General features: G+C 70.1%; 1 protein-coding gene and 1 long non-coding RNA gene across 5 annotated transcripts; both read left to right on the forward strand.

Annotated features, from left to right (window-relative positions):
* The first annotated feature begins 13125 nt into the window (after nt 1-13125).
* LOC135185487 (uncharacterized) lies at nt 13126-14960 on the forward strand. Of its 4 annotated transcripts, none has more exons than XR_010306500.1 (3): nt 13126-13231; nt 13392-13475; nt 14243-14960. It is a non-coding gene; the product is annotated as an uncharacterized LOC135185487 (long non-coding RNA). The 4 variants fall into 4 exon arrangements; XR_010306499.1 differs by lacking the exon at nt 13126-13231 and adding an exon at nt 13787-13923 and having other exon boundaries at nt 13278-13475; XR_010306501.1 differs by lacking the exon at nt 13126-13231 and having other exon boundaries at nt 13278-13475; nt 14199-14960.
* A 539-nt stretch (nt 14961-15499) lies between these two features.
* Nucleotides 15500-16145, forward strand: LOC135185464 (SLC35A4 upstream open reading frame protein-like; the record flags this gene model as incomplete). Its single annotated transcript, XM_064162232.1, has 2 exons — nt 15500-15649; nt 15759-16145. Coding segments are annotated over 2 exons (348 nt in total), but the record flags the coding sequence as incomplete, so codon positions are not given.
* Nucleotides 16146-16350: the final 205 nt, after the last annotated feature.

The raw sequence follows: 16350 nt of genomic DNA on the forward strand, positions 1-16350 counted from the left end.
GCCCCTACCTCTTTCGCTGCCCCTGCCCCTGCCCCTGCCTCTGCCCCTGCCCTACCCCTGCCCCTGCCCTGACTCTGCCCCTGCCCCTTCCCTGCCTCTGCCCCTGCCCCTAACCCTGCCCTACCTCTGCCCCTGCCTCTGCCCCTGCCCCTGCCCCTGCACCTGCCCCTGCCCCGGCCTCTGCCCCTGCCCTGCCTCTGCCCCTGCCCTGCCCCTGCCCCTACCCCTGCCCTGCCTCTGCCCCTGCCTCTGCCCCTGCCCCTGCCCTGCCCCTGCCCCTGCCTCAACTCTTGCCCCTGCCCCTGCCTCTGACCCAGCCCCTGCCCTGCCCCTGCCCCTGCCCTGCCCCAACCTCTGCCCCTGCCCTGCCTCTGCCCCTGCCTCTGCCCCTGCCCCTGCCCCTGCCCTGCCTCTGCCTCTACCTCTGCCCCTGCCCCTGCCCTGCCTCTGCCCCTACCTCTGCCCCTGCCTCTGCCCCTGCCCTACCTCTGCCCCTGCATTGCCTCTGCCTCTGCCCCTGCCCCTGCCCTGCCTCTGCCTCTGCCCCTGCCCCTGCCCCAGCCCCTGCCCTGCCTCTGCCCCAGCTCTACCTCTGCCCCTACTCCTGCCCCTGCCCCTGCCCTGCCCCTGCCCCTGCCCTGCCTCTGCCCCTGCCCCTATCCCTGCCATGCCTCTGTCCCTGCCTCTGCCCTGCCCCTGCCCCTGACTCCTTCCCTGCCCCTGACTCCGTCCCTGCCCCTACCTCTTTCGCTGCCCCTGCCCCTGCCCCTGCCTCTGCCCCTGCCCTACCCCTGCCCCTGCCCTGACTCTGCCCCTGCCCCTTCCCTGCCTCTGCCCCTGCCCCTAACCCTGCCCTACCTCTGCCCCTGCCTCTGCCCCTGCCCCTGCCCCTGCACCTGCCCCTGCCCCGGCCTCTGCCCCTGCCCTGCCTCTGCCCCTGCCCTGCCCCTGCTGCTACCCCTGCCCTGCCTCTGCCCCTGCCTCTGCCCCTGCCCCTGCCCTGCCCCTGCCCCTGCCTCAACTCTTGCCCCTGCCCCTGCCTCTGACCCAGCCCCTGCCCTGCCCCTGCCCCTGCCCTGCCCCAACCTCTGCTCCTGCCTCTGCCCCTGCCCCTGCCCCTGCCCCTGCCCCTGCCTCGGTCTCTGTCCCTGTCCCTGCCCTGCCTCTGCCCCTGCCCTGCCTCTGCCCCTGCCCCTGCCCCTGCCCCTCCCTCTGCTCCTGCCCCTACCCTTGCCCCTACCTCTGCCCCTGCCCTGCCCTGTCCTTGCCCTGCCCCTGCCCCTGCCCCCTACTCTTTCTCTGCCCCTTCCCCAGCCCCTGCCCTGCCCCTGCCATGTCCCTGCCCATGCCCCTGCCCAAGCCCCTGCCCCTTCCTCTGCCCTGCCCCAGCCTCTACCCCTGCCTCTGCCCCTGCCCCTGCCCCTGCCCTGCCCCTGACTCTGCCCCGGCCCCTACCCCTGCCCCTGCTCTACCTCTGCCCCTGCCCCTGCCCCTGCCCGGCCCCTGCCCCTATCTCTGCCCCTGCCTCTACTCTTGCCCCTGCCTCTGCCCCCTGCCCCGCCCCAGCCCCTGCCTTGCCCTGTCTCTGCCCCTGCCTTGCCCCTGCCCTGCCTGTGCCCCTACCCCTGCCCCTGCCTCTGCCCCTACCTCTGCCCCTGCCCTACCCCTGCCTCTGCCCCTGCCCCTACCCCTGCCCTGCCTCTGCCCCTGCCCCTACCCCTGCCCTGCCTCTGCCCCTACTCTGCCCCTGCCTCTGCCCAGGCCCCTGCCCCTGCCCTGCCTCTGCCCCTGCCCCTGCCCTTGCCCCTGCCCCTGTCCTGCATCTGCCTCTACCCCAGCCCCTGCCCTGTCCCTGCACCTGCCCTGCCTCTGCCACTGCCCCTGACCCTGCCCTGCAACTTCCTCTGCCCTGCCCTTGCCTCTGCCCCTGCCCTGCCTCTGCCTCTACCCCAGCCCCTGCCCTGCCCCTGCCCTGCCCCTGACCCTGCCTCTGCCCCTGCCCCTGCCGCTGCTCTGCCCCAGTCCCTACCCCTGCCACTGCCCTTCCTCTGCCACTGCCCCTAACTCTGCCCTACCTCTGCCCCTGCCTCTGCCCCTTCCTCTGCCCCTGCCTCTGCCCCTGCCCCTGCCCCTGCCCCTGTTCTGCCTCTGCCCCTGCTCCTATCTCTGCCCCTGCCTCTGCCCCTGCCTCTGCCCCTGCCCCTGCCCCTGCCCCTGCCTCTGCCCCTGCCCCTACCCTAGCCCCTGCCCCTGCCCTACCTCTGCCCCTGCCCAGCCCCATCCTCTGCCCCTACCCCAGCCCCTGCCCCTGCCCTACCTCTACCCCTGCCCTGACCTACCCCTGCCCTGACACTGCCCTTGCCCTGCCTCTGCCCCTGCCCTGCCCCTGCCCCTAACCCTGCCCTGCCTCTGCCCCTGCCTCTGCCCCTGCCCCTCCCTCTGCTCATGCCCCTGCCCTTACCCCTGCCTCTGCCCCTGCCCTGCCCCTGCCTCTACCCCTGCCTGTGCCCCTGCCCTGCCTCCGCCCCTGCCCCTGCCCCTGCCCCTGCCCCTGCCCCTGTCCATACCCCTGCCCCTGCCCCTGCCCCTGTCCCTGCCCCGACCTCTGCCTCTGCCCTGCCTCTGCCCCTGCCCCTGCCCTGCCTCTGCCCCTGCCCCTGCCCCTGCCCTACCTCTGCACCTGCCCTGCCCCTGCCTCTGCCCCTGGCCCTGCCCTACCTCTGCCCCTGCCCTGCCTCTGCCTCTGCCCTGCCCTGCTCCTGTCCCTGCCCTGCCCCTGCTCCTGCCTCTACCCCTGCCCCTGCCTCTCCCCCTGCTCCTGCCCTGCCCCTTCCTCTGTCCCTGCCTCTGCCCCTACCTCTACCCCTACCCCTACCTCTGCCCCTGCCCCTGCCCCTGCCTCTGCCCCTGCCTCTACCCCTCCCCTGCCTCTGCCCCTGCCCTGCCCCTGCCCCTGCCCCTGCCTCTGTCCCTGCCCTTGCCCTGCCTCTGCCCCTGCCCCTACCCCTGCCCTGCCTCTGCCCCTGCCTCTGCCCTGCCCCTCCCTCTGCTCCTGCCCCTGCCCTTGCCCCTACCTCTGCCCCTGCCCTGCCCCAGCCCCTGCCCCTGCCTCTGCCCCTACCCCTGCCCCTACCCCTACCCCTGCCCTGCCTCTGCCCCTGCCCCTACCCCTACCGCTGCCCTGCCTCTGCCCCTGCCCTGCCTCTGCCCCTGCCCTGCCTCTGCCCCTGCCCCTGGCCCTGCCCTGCCTCTGCCCCTGCCTCTGCTCCTGCCTCTGCCCCTGCCCCTCCCTGTCCTCCAGCCCCTGCCCTTGCCCCAGCCTCTGCCCTGCCCCTGCCCTGCCTCTACACCTGCTCCTGCCCCTGCCTCTGCCCCTACCACTGCCCCTGCCCCTGTCCCTGCCCCTGACACTGCCCCTGCCCCTGCCCCTGCCCCTGCCCCAGCCTCTGCCCCTGCCTCTACCCCTGTCCCTGCCCCTGCTCTAGCTCTGCCTCTGCCCCTGCCCCTACCCTGCCCCTGCCCAGCCCCTGCCCCTATCTCTGCCCCTGCCTCTGCACCTGCCCTGCCCCGCATGCACCCTGCCCTAGCCCCTGCCTGCCCCTGCCCTGCCTCTGCCCCTGCCCCTGCCTCTGCCCCTGCCCCTGAACCTGCCCTGCCCCTGCCCCTACCCCTGCCCTGCCTCTGCCCCTATCCTGCCCCTGCCCCTGCCCTGCCTCTGCCCCTGCCGTGCCCCTGCCCCTGCCCCTACCCCTGCCCTGCCTCTGCCCCTGCCTCTGCCCCTGCCCCCGCCCCTGCCCCTGCCCCTGCTCCTGCCCCTGCCCCTGCCTCTGCCTCTGCCATACCTCTGCCCCTGCCCTGCCCCTGCCCCTGCTCCTACCCCTGCTCCTGCCCCTGCTTTGCCCCTGCCCCTGCCCATGCCCCTATCTCTGCCCCTGCCACTGCCCCTGTCCCTGCCCTGCCTCTGCCCTTGCCCCTGCCCTGCCCCTGCCCCTGCCTCTGCCCCTACCCCTGCCTTGCCTCTGCCCCTGCCCTGCCCCTGCCCCTGCCCTGCCTCTGCCCCTGCCCCTGCCCCTACCCCTGCCCTGCCGTTGCCCCTGCCCTACCTCTGCCCCTGCCCTGCCCCTGCCCCTACCCCTGCCCTGCCTCTGCCCGTACCCTGCCCCTGCCACTACCCTGCCTCTGCCCTTGCCCTGCCCCTGCCCCTGCCCAGCCCCTGCCCCTACCCTGCCCCTCCCCCTGCCTCCGCCCCTGCCCCTGCCCCTACCTCTGCCCCTGCCCCTACCCCTGCCCTGCCTCTGCCCCTGCCCTGCCCCTACCCCTGACCTGCCTCTGCCCCTGCCCTGACCCTGCCTCTGCCCCTGCCCCTGCCCTGCCTCTGCCTCTGCTCCTGCCCCTGACCTGTCCCTGCCCTGCCCCTGCCCCTGCCCCTGCCCTGCCCTTGCCCTGCCCCTGCCCCTTCCCAGCCCCTTCCCCTGCCCTGCCTCTGCCCCTGCCCTTGCCCCTACCCCTGCCCCTGCCCTGCCTCTGCCTCTGCTCCTGCCCCTGCCCTGCCTCTGCTCCTGCCCTGCCGCTGCCCCTGCCCTGCCTCTGCCTCTGCCTCTGCCCTTGCCCTTGCTCCTGCCCCTGCCCCAGCCCCTGCCCCTGCCCCTGCCATGCCCCTGCCCCTGCCCCTGCCCTGCCCCTGCCCCAGCCCCTGCCCCTGCCCCTGCCATGCCCCTGCCCCTACCCCTGCTCCTGCCCCTGCTTGGCCCCTGCCCTGCCTCTGCCCCTGCCCTGCCCCTGCCCCTGCCTCTGCCCCTGCTCCTACCCCTGCCCTGCCTCTGCCTCTGCTCTGCCCCTGCCCCTGCCTCTACCCCTGCCCTGCCTCTGCCCCTGCCTCTGCCCCTGCCCCTGCCCTGCCCCTGCCCCTGCTCCTACCCCTGCTCCTGCCCCTGCTTTGCCCCTGCCCCTGCCCATGCCCCTATCTCTGCCCCTGCCCCTGCCCCTGCCCTGCCTCTGCCCCTTCCCCTGACACTGCCCCTGCCCCTGCTGTACCTCTGCCCTGCCTCTGCCCCTGCCCTGCCTCTACCTCTGCCCCTGCCCCTGCCCTGTCCCTACCCCTGCCCTGCCTCTGCCCTGCCCCTGCCTCTGCCCCTGCCCCTGCCCCTGCCTCTGCCTCTGCCCCTACCTCTGCCCCTGCCCTGCCCCTGCCTCTGCCCCTACCTCTGCCTCTGCCCCTGCCCCTTCCCCTGCCCCTGTCCTGCCTCTGCCCCTGCTCTACCTCTGCCCCTGCCCTGCCCCTGCCTCTGCCCCTACCTCTGCCTCTGACCCTGCCCCTGCCTCTGCCCCTACCACTGCCCCTGCCCCTGCCCCTGCCCCTGCCCCTGCCTCCGCCCCTGCCCCTGCCTCTGCCCCTGCCTCTGCCCTGCCCCTACCTCTGCCCTGCCCCTGCCTCTGCCCCTGCCCCTGCCTCTGCCCCTGCCCCTGCCTCTGCCTCTGCCCCTGCCTCTGCCCCTGCCCCTACCCCTGCCCCTGCCCCTGCTCTGCCCCTTCCTCTGCCTCTGCCCCTGCCTCTACCCCTGCCCTGCCTCTTCCCCTGTCCCTGTCTATGCCCCTGACCTTGCCTCTACCCCTGCCCCTGCCTCTTCCCCTGCCCCTGCCCCTGCCCCAGCTCCTGCCCCTGCCCCTGCCCCTACCCGTGCCCCTGCCTCTGCCCCTGCCCTGCCCCTGCCCCTGCTCCTACCCCTGCTCCTACCCCTGCTTTGCCCCTGCCCCTGACCATGCCCCTATCTCTGCCCCCGCCCCTGCCCCTGCCCCTGCCCTGCCTCTGCCCTTGCCCCTGCCCTGCCCCTGCCCCTGCCTCTGCCCCTGCTCCTGCCCTGCCTCTGCCCCTGCCCCTGCCCCTACCCCAGCCCTGCCTTTGCCCCTGCCTTACCTCTGCCCCTGCCCTGCCCCTGCCCCTACCCCTGCCCTGCCTCTGCCCCTACCCTGCCCCTGCCCCTGCCCTGCCTCTGCCCTTGCCCTGCCCCTGCCCCTGCCCCTGTCCTGCCCCAGCTCCTGCCCCTGCCCTAGCCCTGCTCTGCCCCTGCCCCTATCCCTACCCCTGCGCCTTCCCCTGCCCTGTCTCTGCCTCTGCCTCTGCCCCTGAGCCTGCCCCTGCCCTGCCTCTGCCCCTGGCCCTGCCCCTGACTCTAACCCTGACCCTGTCCTGCCCCAGCTCCTGCCCCTGCCCTAGCCCTGCTCTGCCCCTGCCCCTATCCCTACCCCTGCGCCTTCCCCTGCCCTGTCTCTGCCTCTGCCCCTGTCCCTGTCCCTACCCCTGCCTCTGCCCCTGTCCCTGCCCCTGCCCCTGCCCCTGCCTCTGCCCCTGCGTCTGCCCCTGCCCCTGCCTCTGACCCTGCCCCTGCCCTGCCCCTGCCCCTGCCTCTGCCCCTGCTCCTGCCCCTGCCTCTGCCCCTGCCTCTGCCCCTACACCTACTCCTGCCCCTACCTCTGCTCCAGCCCCTGCCCTTACCCTTGCCCCTGGTCCTGCCCCAGCCCCTGCCCCTGCCCCGTCCTCTGCCTGTCCCTATGCATCTGCCCTTGCCCCTGCCCCTGCCTCTACCTCTGCCTCTGCCCCAGCCCCTGCTCCTGACCCTGCCCTGGCACTGCCTCTGCCCCTGCCTCTTCCCCTGCCTCTGCCTCGGCCCCTACCTCTGCCCTGCCCCTGCCCCTGCCCAGCCTCTGCCCTTGAAGCCTGCCCCTGCCCTGCCTCTGCTCCTGCCCTTGCCCTGCCCCTGCCCCTGCCCCTGCCCCTGACTCTGACCCTGGCCCTGTCCCTGCCCCTGAATCTGACCCTGCCTCTGCCCCTGCCCTGCCCCTACCCCTGCCCTGCCTCTGCCCCTGCCCTGCCCCTGCCTCTGCCCCTGCCTCTGCCTCTGCCCTACCTCTGCCCCTGCCCTGCCCCTGCCTCCGCCCCTACCACTGCCTCTGCCCCTGCCCCTTCCCCTGCCCCTACCCCTGCCCTGCCCCTGTCTCTGCCCCTGCCCCTGCCCCGGCCCCTGTCCTGCCCCTGCCCCTGCTCTACCTCTGCCACTGCCTCTGCCCCTGCCCCTGGCCCTGCCTCTGCCCCTACCTCTGCCACTACCACTGCCCCTGCCCCTGCCCCTGCCTCTGCCCCTGCCCCTGAACCTGCCCTGCCCCTGCCTCCGCCCCTGACCCTGCCTCTGCCCCTGCCCTGCCTCTACCCCTGCCCCTGCCTCTGCCCCTACCCCTGAACCTGCCCTGCCCCGGCCCCTACCCCTGCCCGCCTCTGCCCCTGTCCTGCCCCTGCCCCTGCCCTGCCTCTGCCCCTGCCCTGCCCCTGCCCCTGCTCCTCCCCTGCTCCTGCCCCTGCTTTGCCCCTGCCCCTGCCCATGCCCCTATCTCTGCCCCTGCCCCTACCCCTGTCCCTGCCCTGCCTCTGCCCTTGCCCCTGCCCTGCCCCTGCCCCTGCCTCTGCCCCTACCCCTGCCCTGCCTCTGCCCCTTCCATGCCCCTGCCCCTGCCCTGCCTCTGCCCCTGCCCCTGCCCCTACCCCTGCCCTGCCGTTGCCCCTGCCCTACCTCTGCCCCTGCCCTGCCCCTGCCCCTACCCCTGCCCTGCCTCTGCCCGTACCCTGCCCCTGCCCCTACCCTGCCTCTGCCCTTGCCCTGCCCCTGCCCCTGCCCAGCCCCTGCCCCTACCCTGCCTCTCCTCCTGCCTCTGCCCCTCCCTCTGCCCCTGCCTCTGCCTCTGACTCTGACCCTGCCCTGCCCCTGCCCTGTCCCTACCCTGCCTTTGCCCCTGCCCCTGCCTCTGCCTCTGCCCCTGCCCCTGCCTTTGCCCCTGCCCCTGCCTTTGCCCCTGCCCCTGCCCCTGCCCTGCCCATGCCCCTACCCCTGCCTCTGCCCTGCCCCTGCCTCTGCCCCTGCCCCTGCCTCTGCCTCTGCCCCTGCACTGCCTCTGCCCCTGCCCCTGCCCCTGCCCCTGCCCTGCCCCGCCACTGTCCCTGCCCCTGCCCCTGCCCCTGCCCCTGTCCCTTCCCCTGCCCCTGCCCCTGCCCCTGCCCCGCCACTGTCCCTGCCTCTGCCCCTGCCCCTGTCCCTGCCCCTGCCCCTGTCCCTGCTCCTGCCCCTGCCCCTGCCCCTGCCCTGCCTCTGCCCCTGCCCCTGCCCCTGCCCTTCCTCTGCCCCTGCCCTGCCACTGTCCCTGCCCCTGCCTCTGCCCCTGCCACTGCCCTGCCCCTGTCTCTACCCCTGCCCTGCCCTGCCCCTGTCTCTACCCCTGCCCTGTCCCTGCCTCTGCCCCTGCACTGCCCCTGCCTCTACCCCTGCTCTGCCTCTGCTCCTGCCCCTGCCTCTGCCCTGCCCCTCCCGTGCCCCTGCCCCTGCCACTGCCCCTGCCTCTGCCCCTGCCCCTACCCCTGCCCCTGCCTCTGCCTCTGCCCCCACCCCTGCCTCTGCCACTTCCCCTGCCCCTGCCCTGCCTCTGCCCATGCCCCTGCCTCTGCCCCTGCCCCAGCCGCTGCCCTGCCCCTGCCCCTACCCCTGCCCCTGCCCTGCCCCTGCCCCTGCCCTGCCCTGCCCCTATTCCTTCCCCTGCTTCTGCCCCAGCCCCTGCCTTGCCCCTGCCCCTGCCTCTGCCCCAACCCCTGCCCCTGCCCTGCCCCTGCCTCTGCCCCTGTCCTGCCTCTGCTCTTGCCCCTGCCCCTGCCCCGGCCCCTGCCCTGCCCTGCCCCTGCCCTGCCCCATCACCTGCCCCTCCTTCTCCCCCTGCCCCTGCCCTGCCCCTGTCCCTGCTCCTGCCCCTGCCTCTGCCCTGCCCTGCCCTTGCCCCTGCCCCTGCCCCTGCCCTGCCTCTGCCTCTGCCTCTGCCCTGCCCTGCACCTGCCTTGCCCCTGCCTCTGCCCCTGCCCTGCCCCTGCTCCAGTCCCTGCCTCTGCCACAGCCTCTGCCCCTGCCCCTACCCTGCCCCTGCCTTCTCCTCTGCCCCTACCACTGCCCCTGCCCCTGCCCCTGCCTCTGCCCCTGCCCCTGCCCCTGCCCTGCACCTGCCTCTGCTCTTGCCCCTGCCCCTGCCCTGCCCCTGCCTCTACTCCTGCCCCTGCCTCTGCCTCTGCCCCTGCCCCTGCCCCTGCCTCTGCCCCAGACTCTGCCCCAGACTCTGCCCCTGCTTCTGCCCCTGCCCCTGCCCCTGCCCCTGCCCCTGCCTCTGCCCCTGCCCCTGCCCTGCCCCTTCCTCTGCTCTTGCCCCTGCCCCTGCCCCTGCCCCGGCCCCTGCCCTGCCTTGCCCCTGCCCTGCCCCATCACCTGCCCCTGCCTCTACTCCTGCCCCTGCCTCTGCCCCTGCCCCTGCCCCTGCCCTGCACCTGCCCCTGCTTCTGCCCCTGCCCCTGCCCTGCCCCTGCCTCTACTCCTGCCCCTGCCTCTGCCTCTGCCCCTGCCCCTGCCCCTGCCTCTGCCCCAGACTCTGCCCCAGACTCTGCCCCTGCTTCTGCCCCTGCCCCTGCCTCTGCCCCAGATTCTGCCCCTGCCCCTGCTTCTGCCCCTGCCCCTGCCCCTGCCTCTGCCCCTGCCTCTACCTCTTCCCCTACCCATGCCCTTCCTTGCTCCTGCCCCTGCCCCTGCCCTTCCCTGCTCCAGTCCCTGCCTCTGCCACAGCCTCTGCCCCTGCTCCTACCCTGCCCCTGCCTGCTCCTCTGCCCCTACCACTGCCCCTGCCCCTGCCCCTGACTCTGCCTCTGCCTCTTCCCCTGCCCCTGCCCCTGCCCTGCCCCTGCCTCAGCTCTTGCCCCTGCCCCTGCCCCTGCCCCGGCCCCTGCCCTGCCCTGCCCCTGCCCTGCCCCATCACCTGCCCCTGCCTCTACTCCTGCCCCTGCCTCTGCCTCTGCCCCTGCCTCTGCCCCTGCCTCTACCTCTTCCCCTGCCCATGCCCTTCCTTGCTCCTGCCCCTGCCCCTGCCCCTGCCCTGCCCTGCCCCTATTCCTTCCCCTGCTTCTGCCCCAGCCCCTGCCTTGCCCCTGCCCCTGACTCTACCCCAACCCCTGCCCCTGCCCTGCCCCTGCCTCTGCCCCTGTCCTGCCTCTGCCCCTGCCCCTGCCCTGCCCCTGCCCCTGCCTCTGCCCCTGCCCTTTCCTCTGCCCCTGCCCCTGCCCCTGCCTTGCCTCTGCCCCTGCCCCTGCCTCTGCCCCTGCCCTTTCCTCTGCCCCTGCCCCTGCCCCTGCCCCTCCTTCTCCCCCTGCCCCTGCCCTGCCCCTGTCCCTGCTCCTGCCCCTGCCTCTGCCCCTGCCCTGCCCTGCCCCTGTCCCTGCTCCTGCCCCTGCCCTGCCTCTGCCTCTGCCTCTGCCCCTGCCCTTGCCCCTGCCCCTGCCCCTGCCCTGCCTCTGCCTCTGCCCTGCCCTGCACCTGCCCTGCCCCTGCCACTGCCCCTGCCCTGCCCCTGCCTCTACCCCGCTCTGCCTCTGGTCCTGCCCCTGCCCCTGCCTCTGCCCTGCCCCTGCCCCTGCCCCTGCCTCTGCCCCTGCCCCTGCCTCTGTCCCTGCCTCTGCCCCTGCCCCTGCCTCTGCCCCTACCCCTGCCCCTGCCCCTGCCCCCGCCCCTGCCTCTACCCCTGCTCTGCCTCTGCCCCTGCCTCTGCCCCTGCCTCTGTCCCTGCCTCTGCCCCTGCCTCTGCCCCTGCCCCGGCCCTGCCTCTGCCCCTGCCCCTTCCTCTGCCCCTCTCTCTGCCCCTGCCTCTCCTCCTGCCTCTGGCCCTCTCTCTGCCTCTGCTCCTACCCCTGCCTTGCCCTTGCCCCTCTCTCTGCCCCTGCCTCTTCCCCTGCCCCTGCTTCTGCCTCTGCCTCTGCCTTTGCCCCTGCCCTGTCCCTACACCTGCCCCTGCCTCTGCCCATGCCCCTGCCTCTGCCTCTGCCCCTGCCCCTGTCTCTGCCCCTGCTTCTGCCTCTGCGTCTGCCTTTGCCCCTGCCCCTGTCCCTACCCCTGCCTCTGCCTCTGCATCTGACCCTGCCCCTGCCTCTGACCCTGCCCCTGCTTATGCCTCTGCCCCTACCCCTCCCCCTACCCCTGCCCCTGCCCCTGCCCCTGCCCCTGCCCTGCCCCTGCCTCTACCCCTGCCCCTGCCCCTGCCTCTACCTCTGCCCCTGCCCTGCCCCTACCCTGCTCCTGCCTCTGCTCCTGCCCCTGCCCCTGCCCCTTCCTCTGCCCCTGCATCTGCATCTACCTCTGCCTCTGCCCCATCTCCTGCCCCAGCCCCTGCCTCTGCCCCTGCCCCTGCCTCTGCCCCTGCCCCTGCCCTGCCTCTGCCCCTGCCTCTGCCCCTGCCCCTACCCCTGCCCCTGCCCTGCCTCTGCCCCTGCCCCTTCCTCTGCCCCTCTCTCTCCCCCTGCCTCTCCTCCTGCCTCTGCTCCTACCCCTGCCTTTCCATTGACCCTCTCTCTGCTCCTGCCCCTGCCTCTGCCCCTGCTTCTGCCGTTCCCTCTGCCTCTCCCCCTGCCTCTGCTCCTGCCCCTGCCTCTGTCTCTGCCCCTAACCTGAGCACGGGTGTGCCTCTGCCCTGCCCCAGCCTCTGCCCAGGGCACGAATCTGCCTGTGCCTCTGCCCCTGCCCCGGGCACAGCTCTGCCTCTACCCCTACCCCTGCCCTGCCCCAGCACGAGCACTTCTCTGCCCCTGCCCCAGCCCCGGGAACTACTCAGTCTCTGCCCCTGCCTCAGCCCCTGCCCTTGCCCCGGGCACAGCTCTGCCCCTGCCCCAGCCCCGGGTACTGCTCTGCCCCTGCCCCGGGTACGGCTCTGCCTCTGCGCTGCTCCTGCCTCTGCCCCGGGCACGAATCTGCCTCTGCCCCTGCCCTTAACTCTGCTCTGCCCCTGCCCCTACCCCGGGCACGGCTCTGCCCCTGCCCCCTCCAATTCCCCTGCCTCGGGCACGGCTCTGCCTCTTGCGGCAGGTGAGTATTAATCTCCCACCTGCAAGTGCAGAGCCCCGGGGCCAGATGCTTCGCATGCCCAAGAGCCTCTCGGTGGGTGGGAGGTGTCCTGCACTGATACCTTATCAGTATCTGGGGGAGCTGACTACAGATTCCTTGGTGCATGGTCAGAGGGACTCCTGTGGTTACCTTATTAAAGACCTCTCAAGCTGTGCAGGCTGCAGGTCCCCTGGCAGCATCGCTGTGCCAAAGGACTGCACTTTGCTCCTACCCTGGCAGCTTCATCAGATCCAGGGGAAGCTTCCAGTGCACTCCCAACTGAAGGGCTGACAGGGTGGGGGTATGGAATTGCTGTGTTCTGTTCTGCTTTGTTCAATGACTCAGCACTGTTCTTTGCTCTGAAATAGGTCTGGGGGCATTGTCTGAGTGAGAAATCATTTGGGTGCTTGGTACTGCAGCATGAGGTCGTGCACAGCCTGAGGGGAGAGGGAACAAAGTCCTTCCTCCTGAGCCATTGGGAGTGACAAATTCTGCCTATTTCCAGTGCCCATGACCCCCACAGGCCTGTTTGAGAATGGAACAGCTGCCCTAAAGGGGCATTACTGGACATGGGGGCACTGGGGCTATGCAAAGTTACCACCTAATGGCACTGGGGTGTCACAGTGTCACAGGGTCACAGTATCACAGTGTCACAGCATCACAGTATCACCAAGGTTGGAAGAGACCTCACAGATCATCAAGTCCAACCCTTTAGCACAGAGCTCAAGGCCAGACCATGGCACCAAGTGCCACGTCCAGTCCTGCCTTGAACAGCTCCAGGGACGGCGACTCCACCACCTCCCCGGGCAGCCCATTCCAGTGTCCAATGACTCTCTCAGGGAAGAACTTTCTCCTCACCTCCAGCCTAAATCTCCCCTGGCACAGCCTGAGGCTGTGTCCTCTCGTTCTGGTGCTGGCCACCTGAGAGAAGAGAGCAACCTCCTCCTGGCCACAACCTCCCCTCAGGTAGTTGCAGACAGCAATAAGGTCTCCCCTGAGCCTCCTCTTCTCCAGGCTAACCAATCCCAGCTCCCTCAGCCTCTCCTCGTAGGGCTGTGCTCAAGGCCTCTCCCCAGCCTCGTTGCCCTTCTCTGGACACGCTCAAGCATCTCAATGTCCCTCCTAAACTGGGGGGCCCAGAACTGAACACAGCACTCAAGGTGTGGTCTAACCAGTGCAGAGTACAGGGGCAGAATGACCTCCCTGCTCCTGCTGGCCACACCATTCCTGATGCAGGCCAGGATGCCACTGGCTCTCTTGGCCACCTGGGCACACTGCTGGCTCATGTTCAGGTGGGTATCAATCAGCACCCCCAGATCCCTCTCTGTCTGGCTGCTCTCAGCCACTCTGACCCCAGCCTGTATCTCTGCATGGGGTTGCTGTGGCCAAAGTGCAGCACCCTGCACTGGGAGCTATACTGGACTGATTCACCACTGCTCTTCTTACTCCCAGGTGGAGAAGGAAAGGCTCTGGCAATCAAAGCATAGGATAATTTGGGAAGAAGGAGAAGGTGCAGCTCCACTCACTGGGCACAAGGTAGTGGTCAGAAGTGGGGAAAAGGTGACTGGACCTCCCCAGCCTATCCTTGAATACTCTGGTCCTGCCCCCTGGAACCCCCACGAATGGGTCAGTGGTGCTGCAGAACCAATCTGTAACTTAAACCCTATCATCAGCCCAGCAGCAGTGCTAGCAATGATCAGCAGTGAGCAGCTCAGGCCCTAGAGCTGTGAGCAGATCCATGCACACAAATGCAGACTGCCACTGGCCAGCACCGAATGGTTCTGGATGGTGTTAGCAGGAGAAGGAGGGGTTGTGGAAAACTAAATGCTTCCACCTGTGCTCTGCAGATTGATGGCAATGGGAAAGTAGTGAGACAAACATCTGCTGGGAGTCGAGAATGAGCTGCTGGAGCTGTCCAGACCTGGGAAGGATGGGCTAGGGACTGGCTCTGCTGGCTGCCAGGGGCACCTTGGCTTAAACAGAGGTTGTGTTCTTTGCTGTGTGCTTTGGCACTGTCACTTCTCTTGCCATGTATCATTCCCTGATGCAACAGGTAGCGTCCAATGTGCACTTTGTGTGCACTGATGGTGTGAGACACGTTCGGGCATTACCCCATCAGAGCCCAGGGCTGGTGTCAAACTGTATAAACCCTCCCTATTTCCCCCTAAAACTTTCCTTTGCCTTTCTCCACCCCCATCCCCCCCCCCCCCCCCCCCCATCCCCTCCAATCCTTTCCCCCTCTTTTACCTTCGTGGACAGGGCGGTGTGAGAGTCTCAATCCTCTCTCTCCTTCATCAACACAGATAAAGACTGCATCGTCTCTCCTTAATCTACACAGACAAAGGTTGCCTTTGTTACCTGCTGGGACTCAGACTCGGGGCTTGGCCCAAAGCTCAGGGATGCAAATCAACAGACAGCACCTTGGAAACTCCAGGAGCTCAGCCTGGCTGCAGTGCCCAGGAGGCCTACATCTTATCTCAGCTGCCCCCAAGGGAAAAGGTTTCTGTGCATTCAGGGTATGGACCCCTGCGAGTGCATGAGAACACACAGGGAGATGCCCTGGGGAGCTGCAGCTGGACACTGAGCAGAGAACTGGATAAAAAGGCAGGAGAATGCCTGCCAGAGTGTGGCACTCCCAGCAGACCACCAGTGGCACTCCCAGCAGACCACCAGTGGCACTCCCAGCAGACCACCAGAGGCATTCCCAGCAGACCACCAGTGGCACTCCCAGCAGACCACCAGTGGCACCTCTGCCGGACCACCGAGGGCAGAGCAGCACCAGACCCCCAGAGCTGCACCACCCGAGGAAACTCTGGCAAACTCCACAGAAGGTCACCCCTGGGCCACGCACTCGTCTGTCTCTCTCCCCTCCACCTGCGACCGAGGGTAATATGAGCACAGCTCTTTTCCTCCCCTTCTCCTTCTTCTCTTCTCCATCCTTCTCTTCATCTCTCTCTCCCTTCTCCCCTCTCTGCCTCTGTTTTGCCCAACCTCATCCTTTAATAAACAGTTCCCTGCTGAGCTCTGGTCTCCTTTGCACCTTAATCTCGCACACGGAGTCCATAAGAGCTGCTCCTGCTCCTCTGCACACAGACACTGCTCACCTCTGCTCCTCCGGACACTGGCACCCGGGCACGGCTCTGCCTCTGCCCCTGCCCCTGCCCCTGCCCCCGGCACGGCTCTGCCCCTAACCCTGCCCCGGGCACGGCTGTGCCTCTGCCTCGGGCTCTGCTCTTCCTCTGCCCCTGCCCCGAGCACGGCTGTGCCTCTGCCCCCATCCCGGGCACGGCTCAGCCACTGCCTCTGCCCCTCCCCTGCCCGTGCCCTGCCCCTGCTCCTGCCCCGGGCACGGCTCTGCCTCTGCCCCTGCCCCGCACACACCTCTGCCCCTGCCCTGCCCCTGCCCCGAGCACGGCTGTGCCTCTGCCCCCATCCCGGGCACGGCTCAGCCACTGCCTCTGCCCCTCCCCTGCCCGTGCCCTGCCCCTGCTCCTGCCCCGGGCACGGCTCTGCCTCTGCCCCTGCCCCGCACACACCTCTGCCCCTGCCCTGCTCCTGCCCCCGGGCACGGCTGTGCCCCTGCCCCGGGGCTCACCCGCGTTCCCCCGCAGGACTCGCTGCCCAAGCTGCAGGACGTCGCCTTCCTGAAGCAGCAGCTGCAGAGCCTGCAGCGCCGGGTGGAGGCCGAGGTGCAGGCCGGCGTGGGGCAGGTACCGCCGGACCCTCCCCCGCCGCCCGGCAGCGCTCGGTGCCAGCAGCCGCTGGGCTCTGCCCGCCCTGCCCCTGCCCGCCGGGCTCAGCCTTGCCTCTGCTCCTCAGGATGGCTCTCTGCTGGCCTCGCCCTTCCTGAAGGGCTTCCTGGCAGGCTACCTGATCGCCAAGCTCCGCTTCTCGGCCGTGCTGGGCTTCGTGGCTGGCACCTGCAGTGGCATCTACGCCGCCCAGAGCTACGCCGTGCCCAACGTGGAGCAGACAGTGCGGGACTACATCAGCTCCCTGGGCAGAGGCCGGGACTAGGCTGGGCCCCGCGGCGCAGGGACTGGAGGCTGCTGCTCAGCTGCAGGCACAGGAGCTGCCCGGGGGCACTGCCACTGCGCAGGGCTGCAGGGCGGCAGGGCTGGGCGTGGGCGTCCCGCAGAGCCCCTGGCGGCAGTGGGCACTCTGCTAACCCACAGCAGCTCGGAAGCATCAGCCTGCAGCAGAGGAGCCTCAGGGCAGAGCTGATTGCTGCCTGCAGCTGCCTGCAGGGAGGCTGTAGCCAGGTGGGGTTGGGCTCTGCTGCCAGGCAACCAGCGACGGAACAATGGGACACAGCCCCGAGCTGTGCCAGGGCAGGTCTAGGCTGGCTGTGAGGAGGAAGTTGTTGGCAGAGAGAGTGATTGGCACTGGAATGGGCTGCCCAGGGAGGGGG

This window comes from Pogoniulus pusillus, chromosome 22 (assembly GCF_015220805.1).
Source record: "Pogoniulus pusillus isolate bPogPus1 chromosome 22, bPogPus1.pri, whole genome shotgun sequence".
NCBI classification, from domain to species: domain Eukaryota; kingdom Metazoa; phylum Chordata; class Aves; order Piciformes; family Lybiidae; genus Pogoniulus; species Pogoniulus pusillus.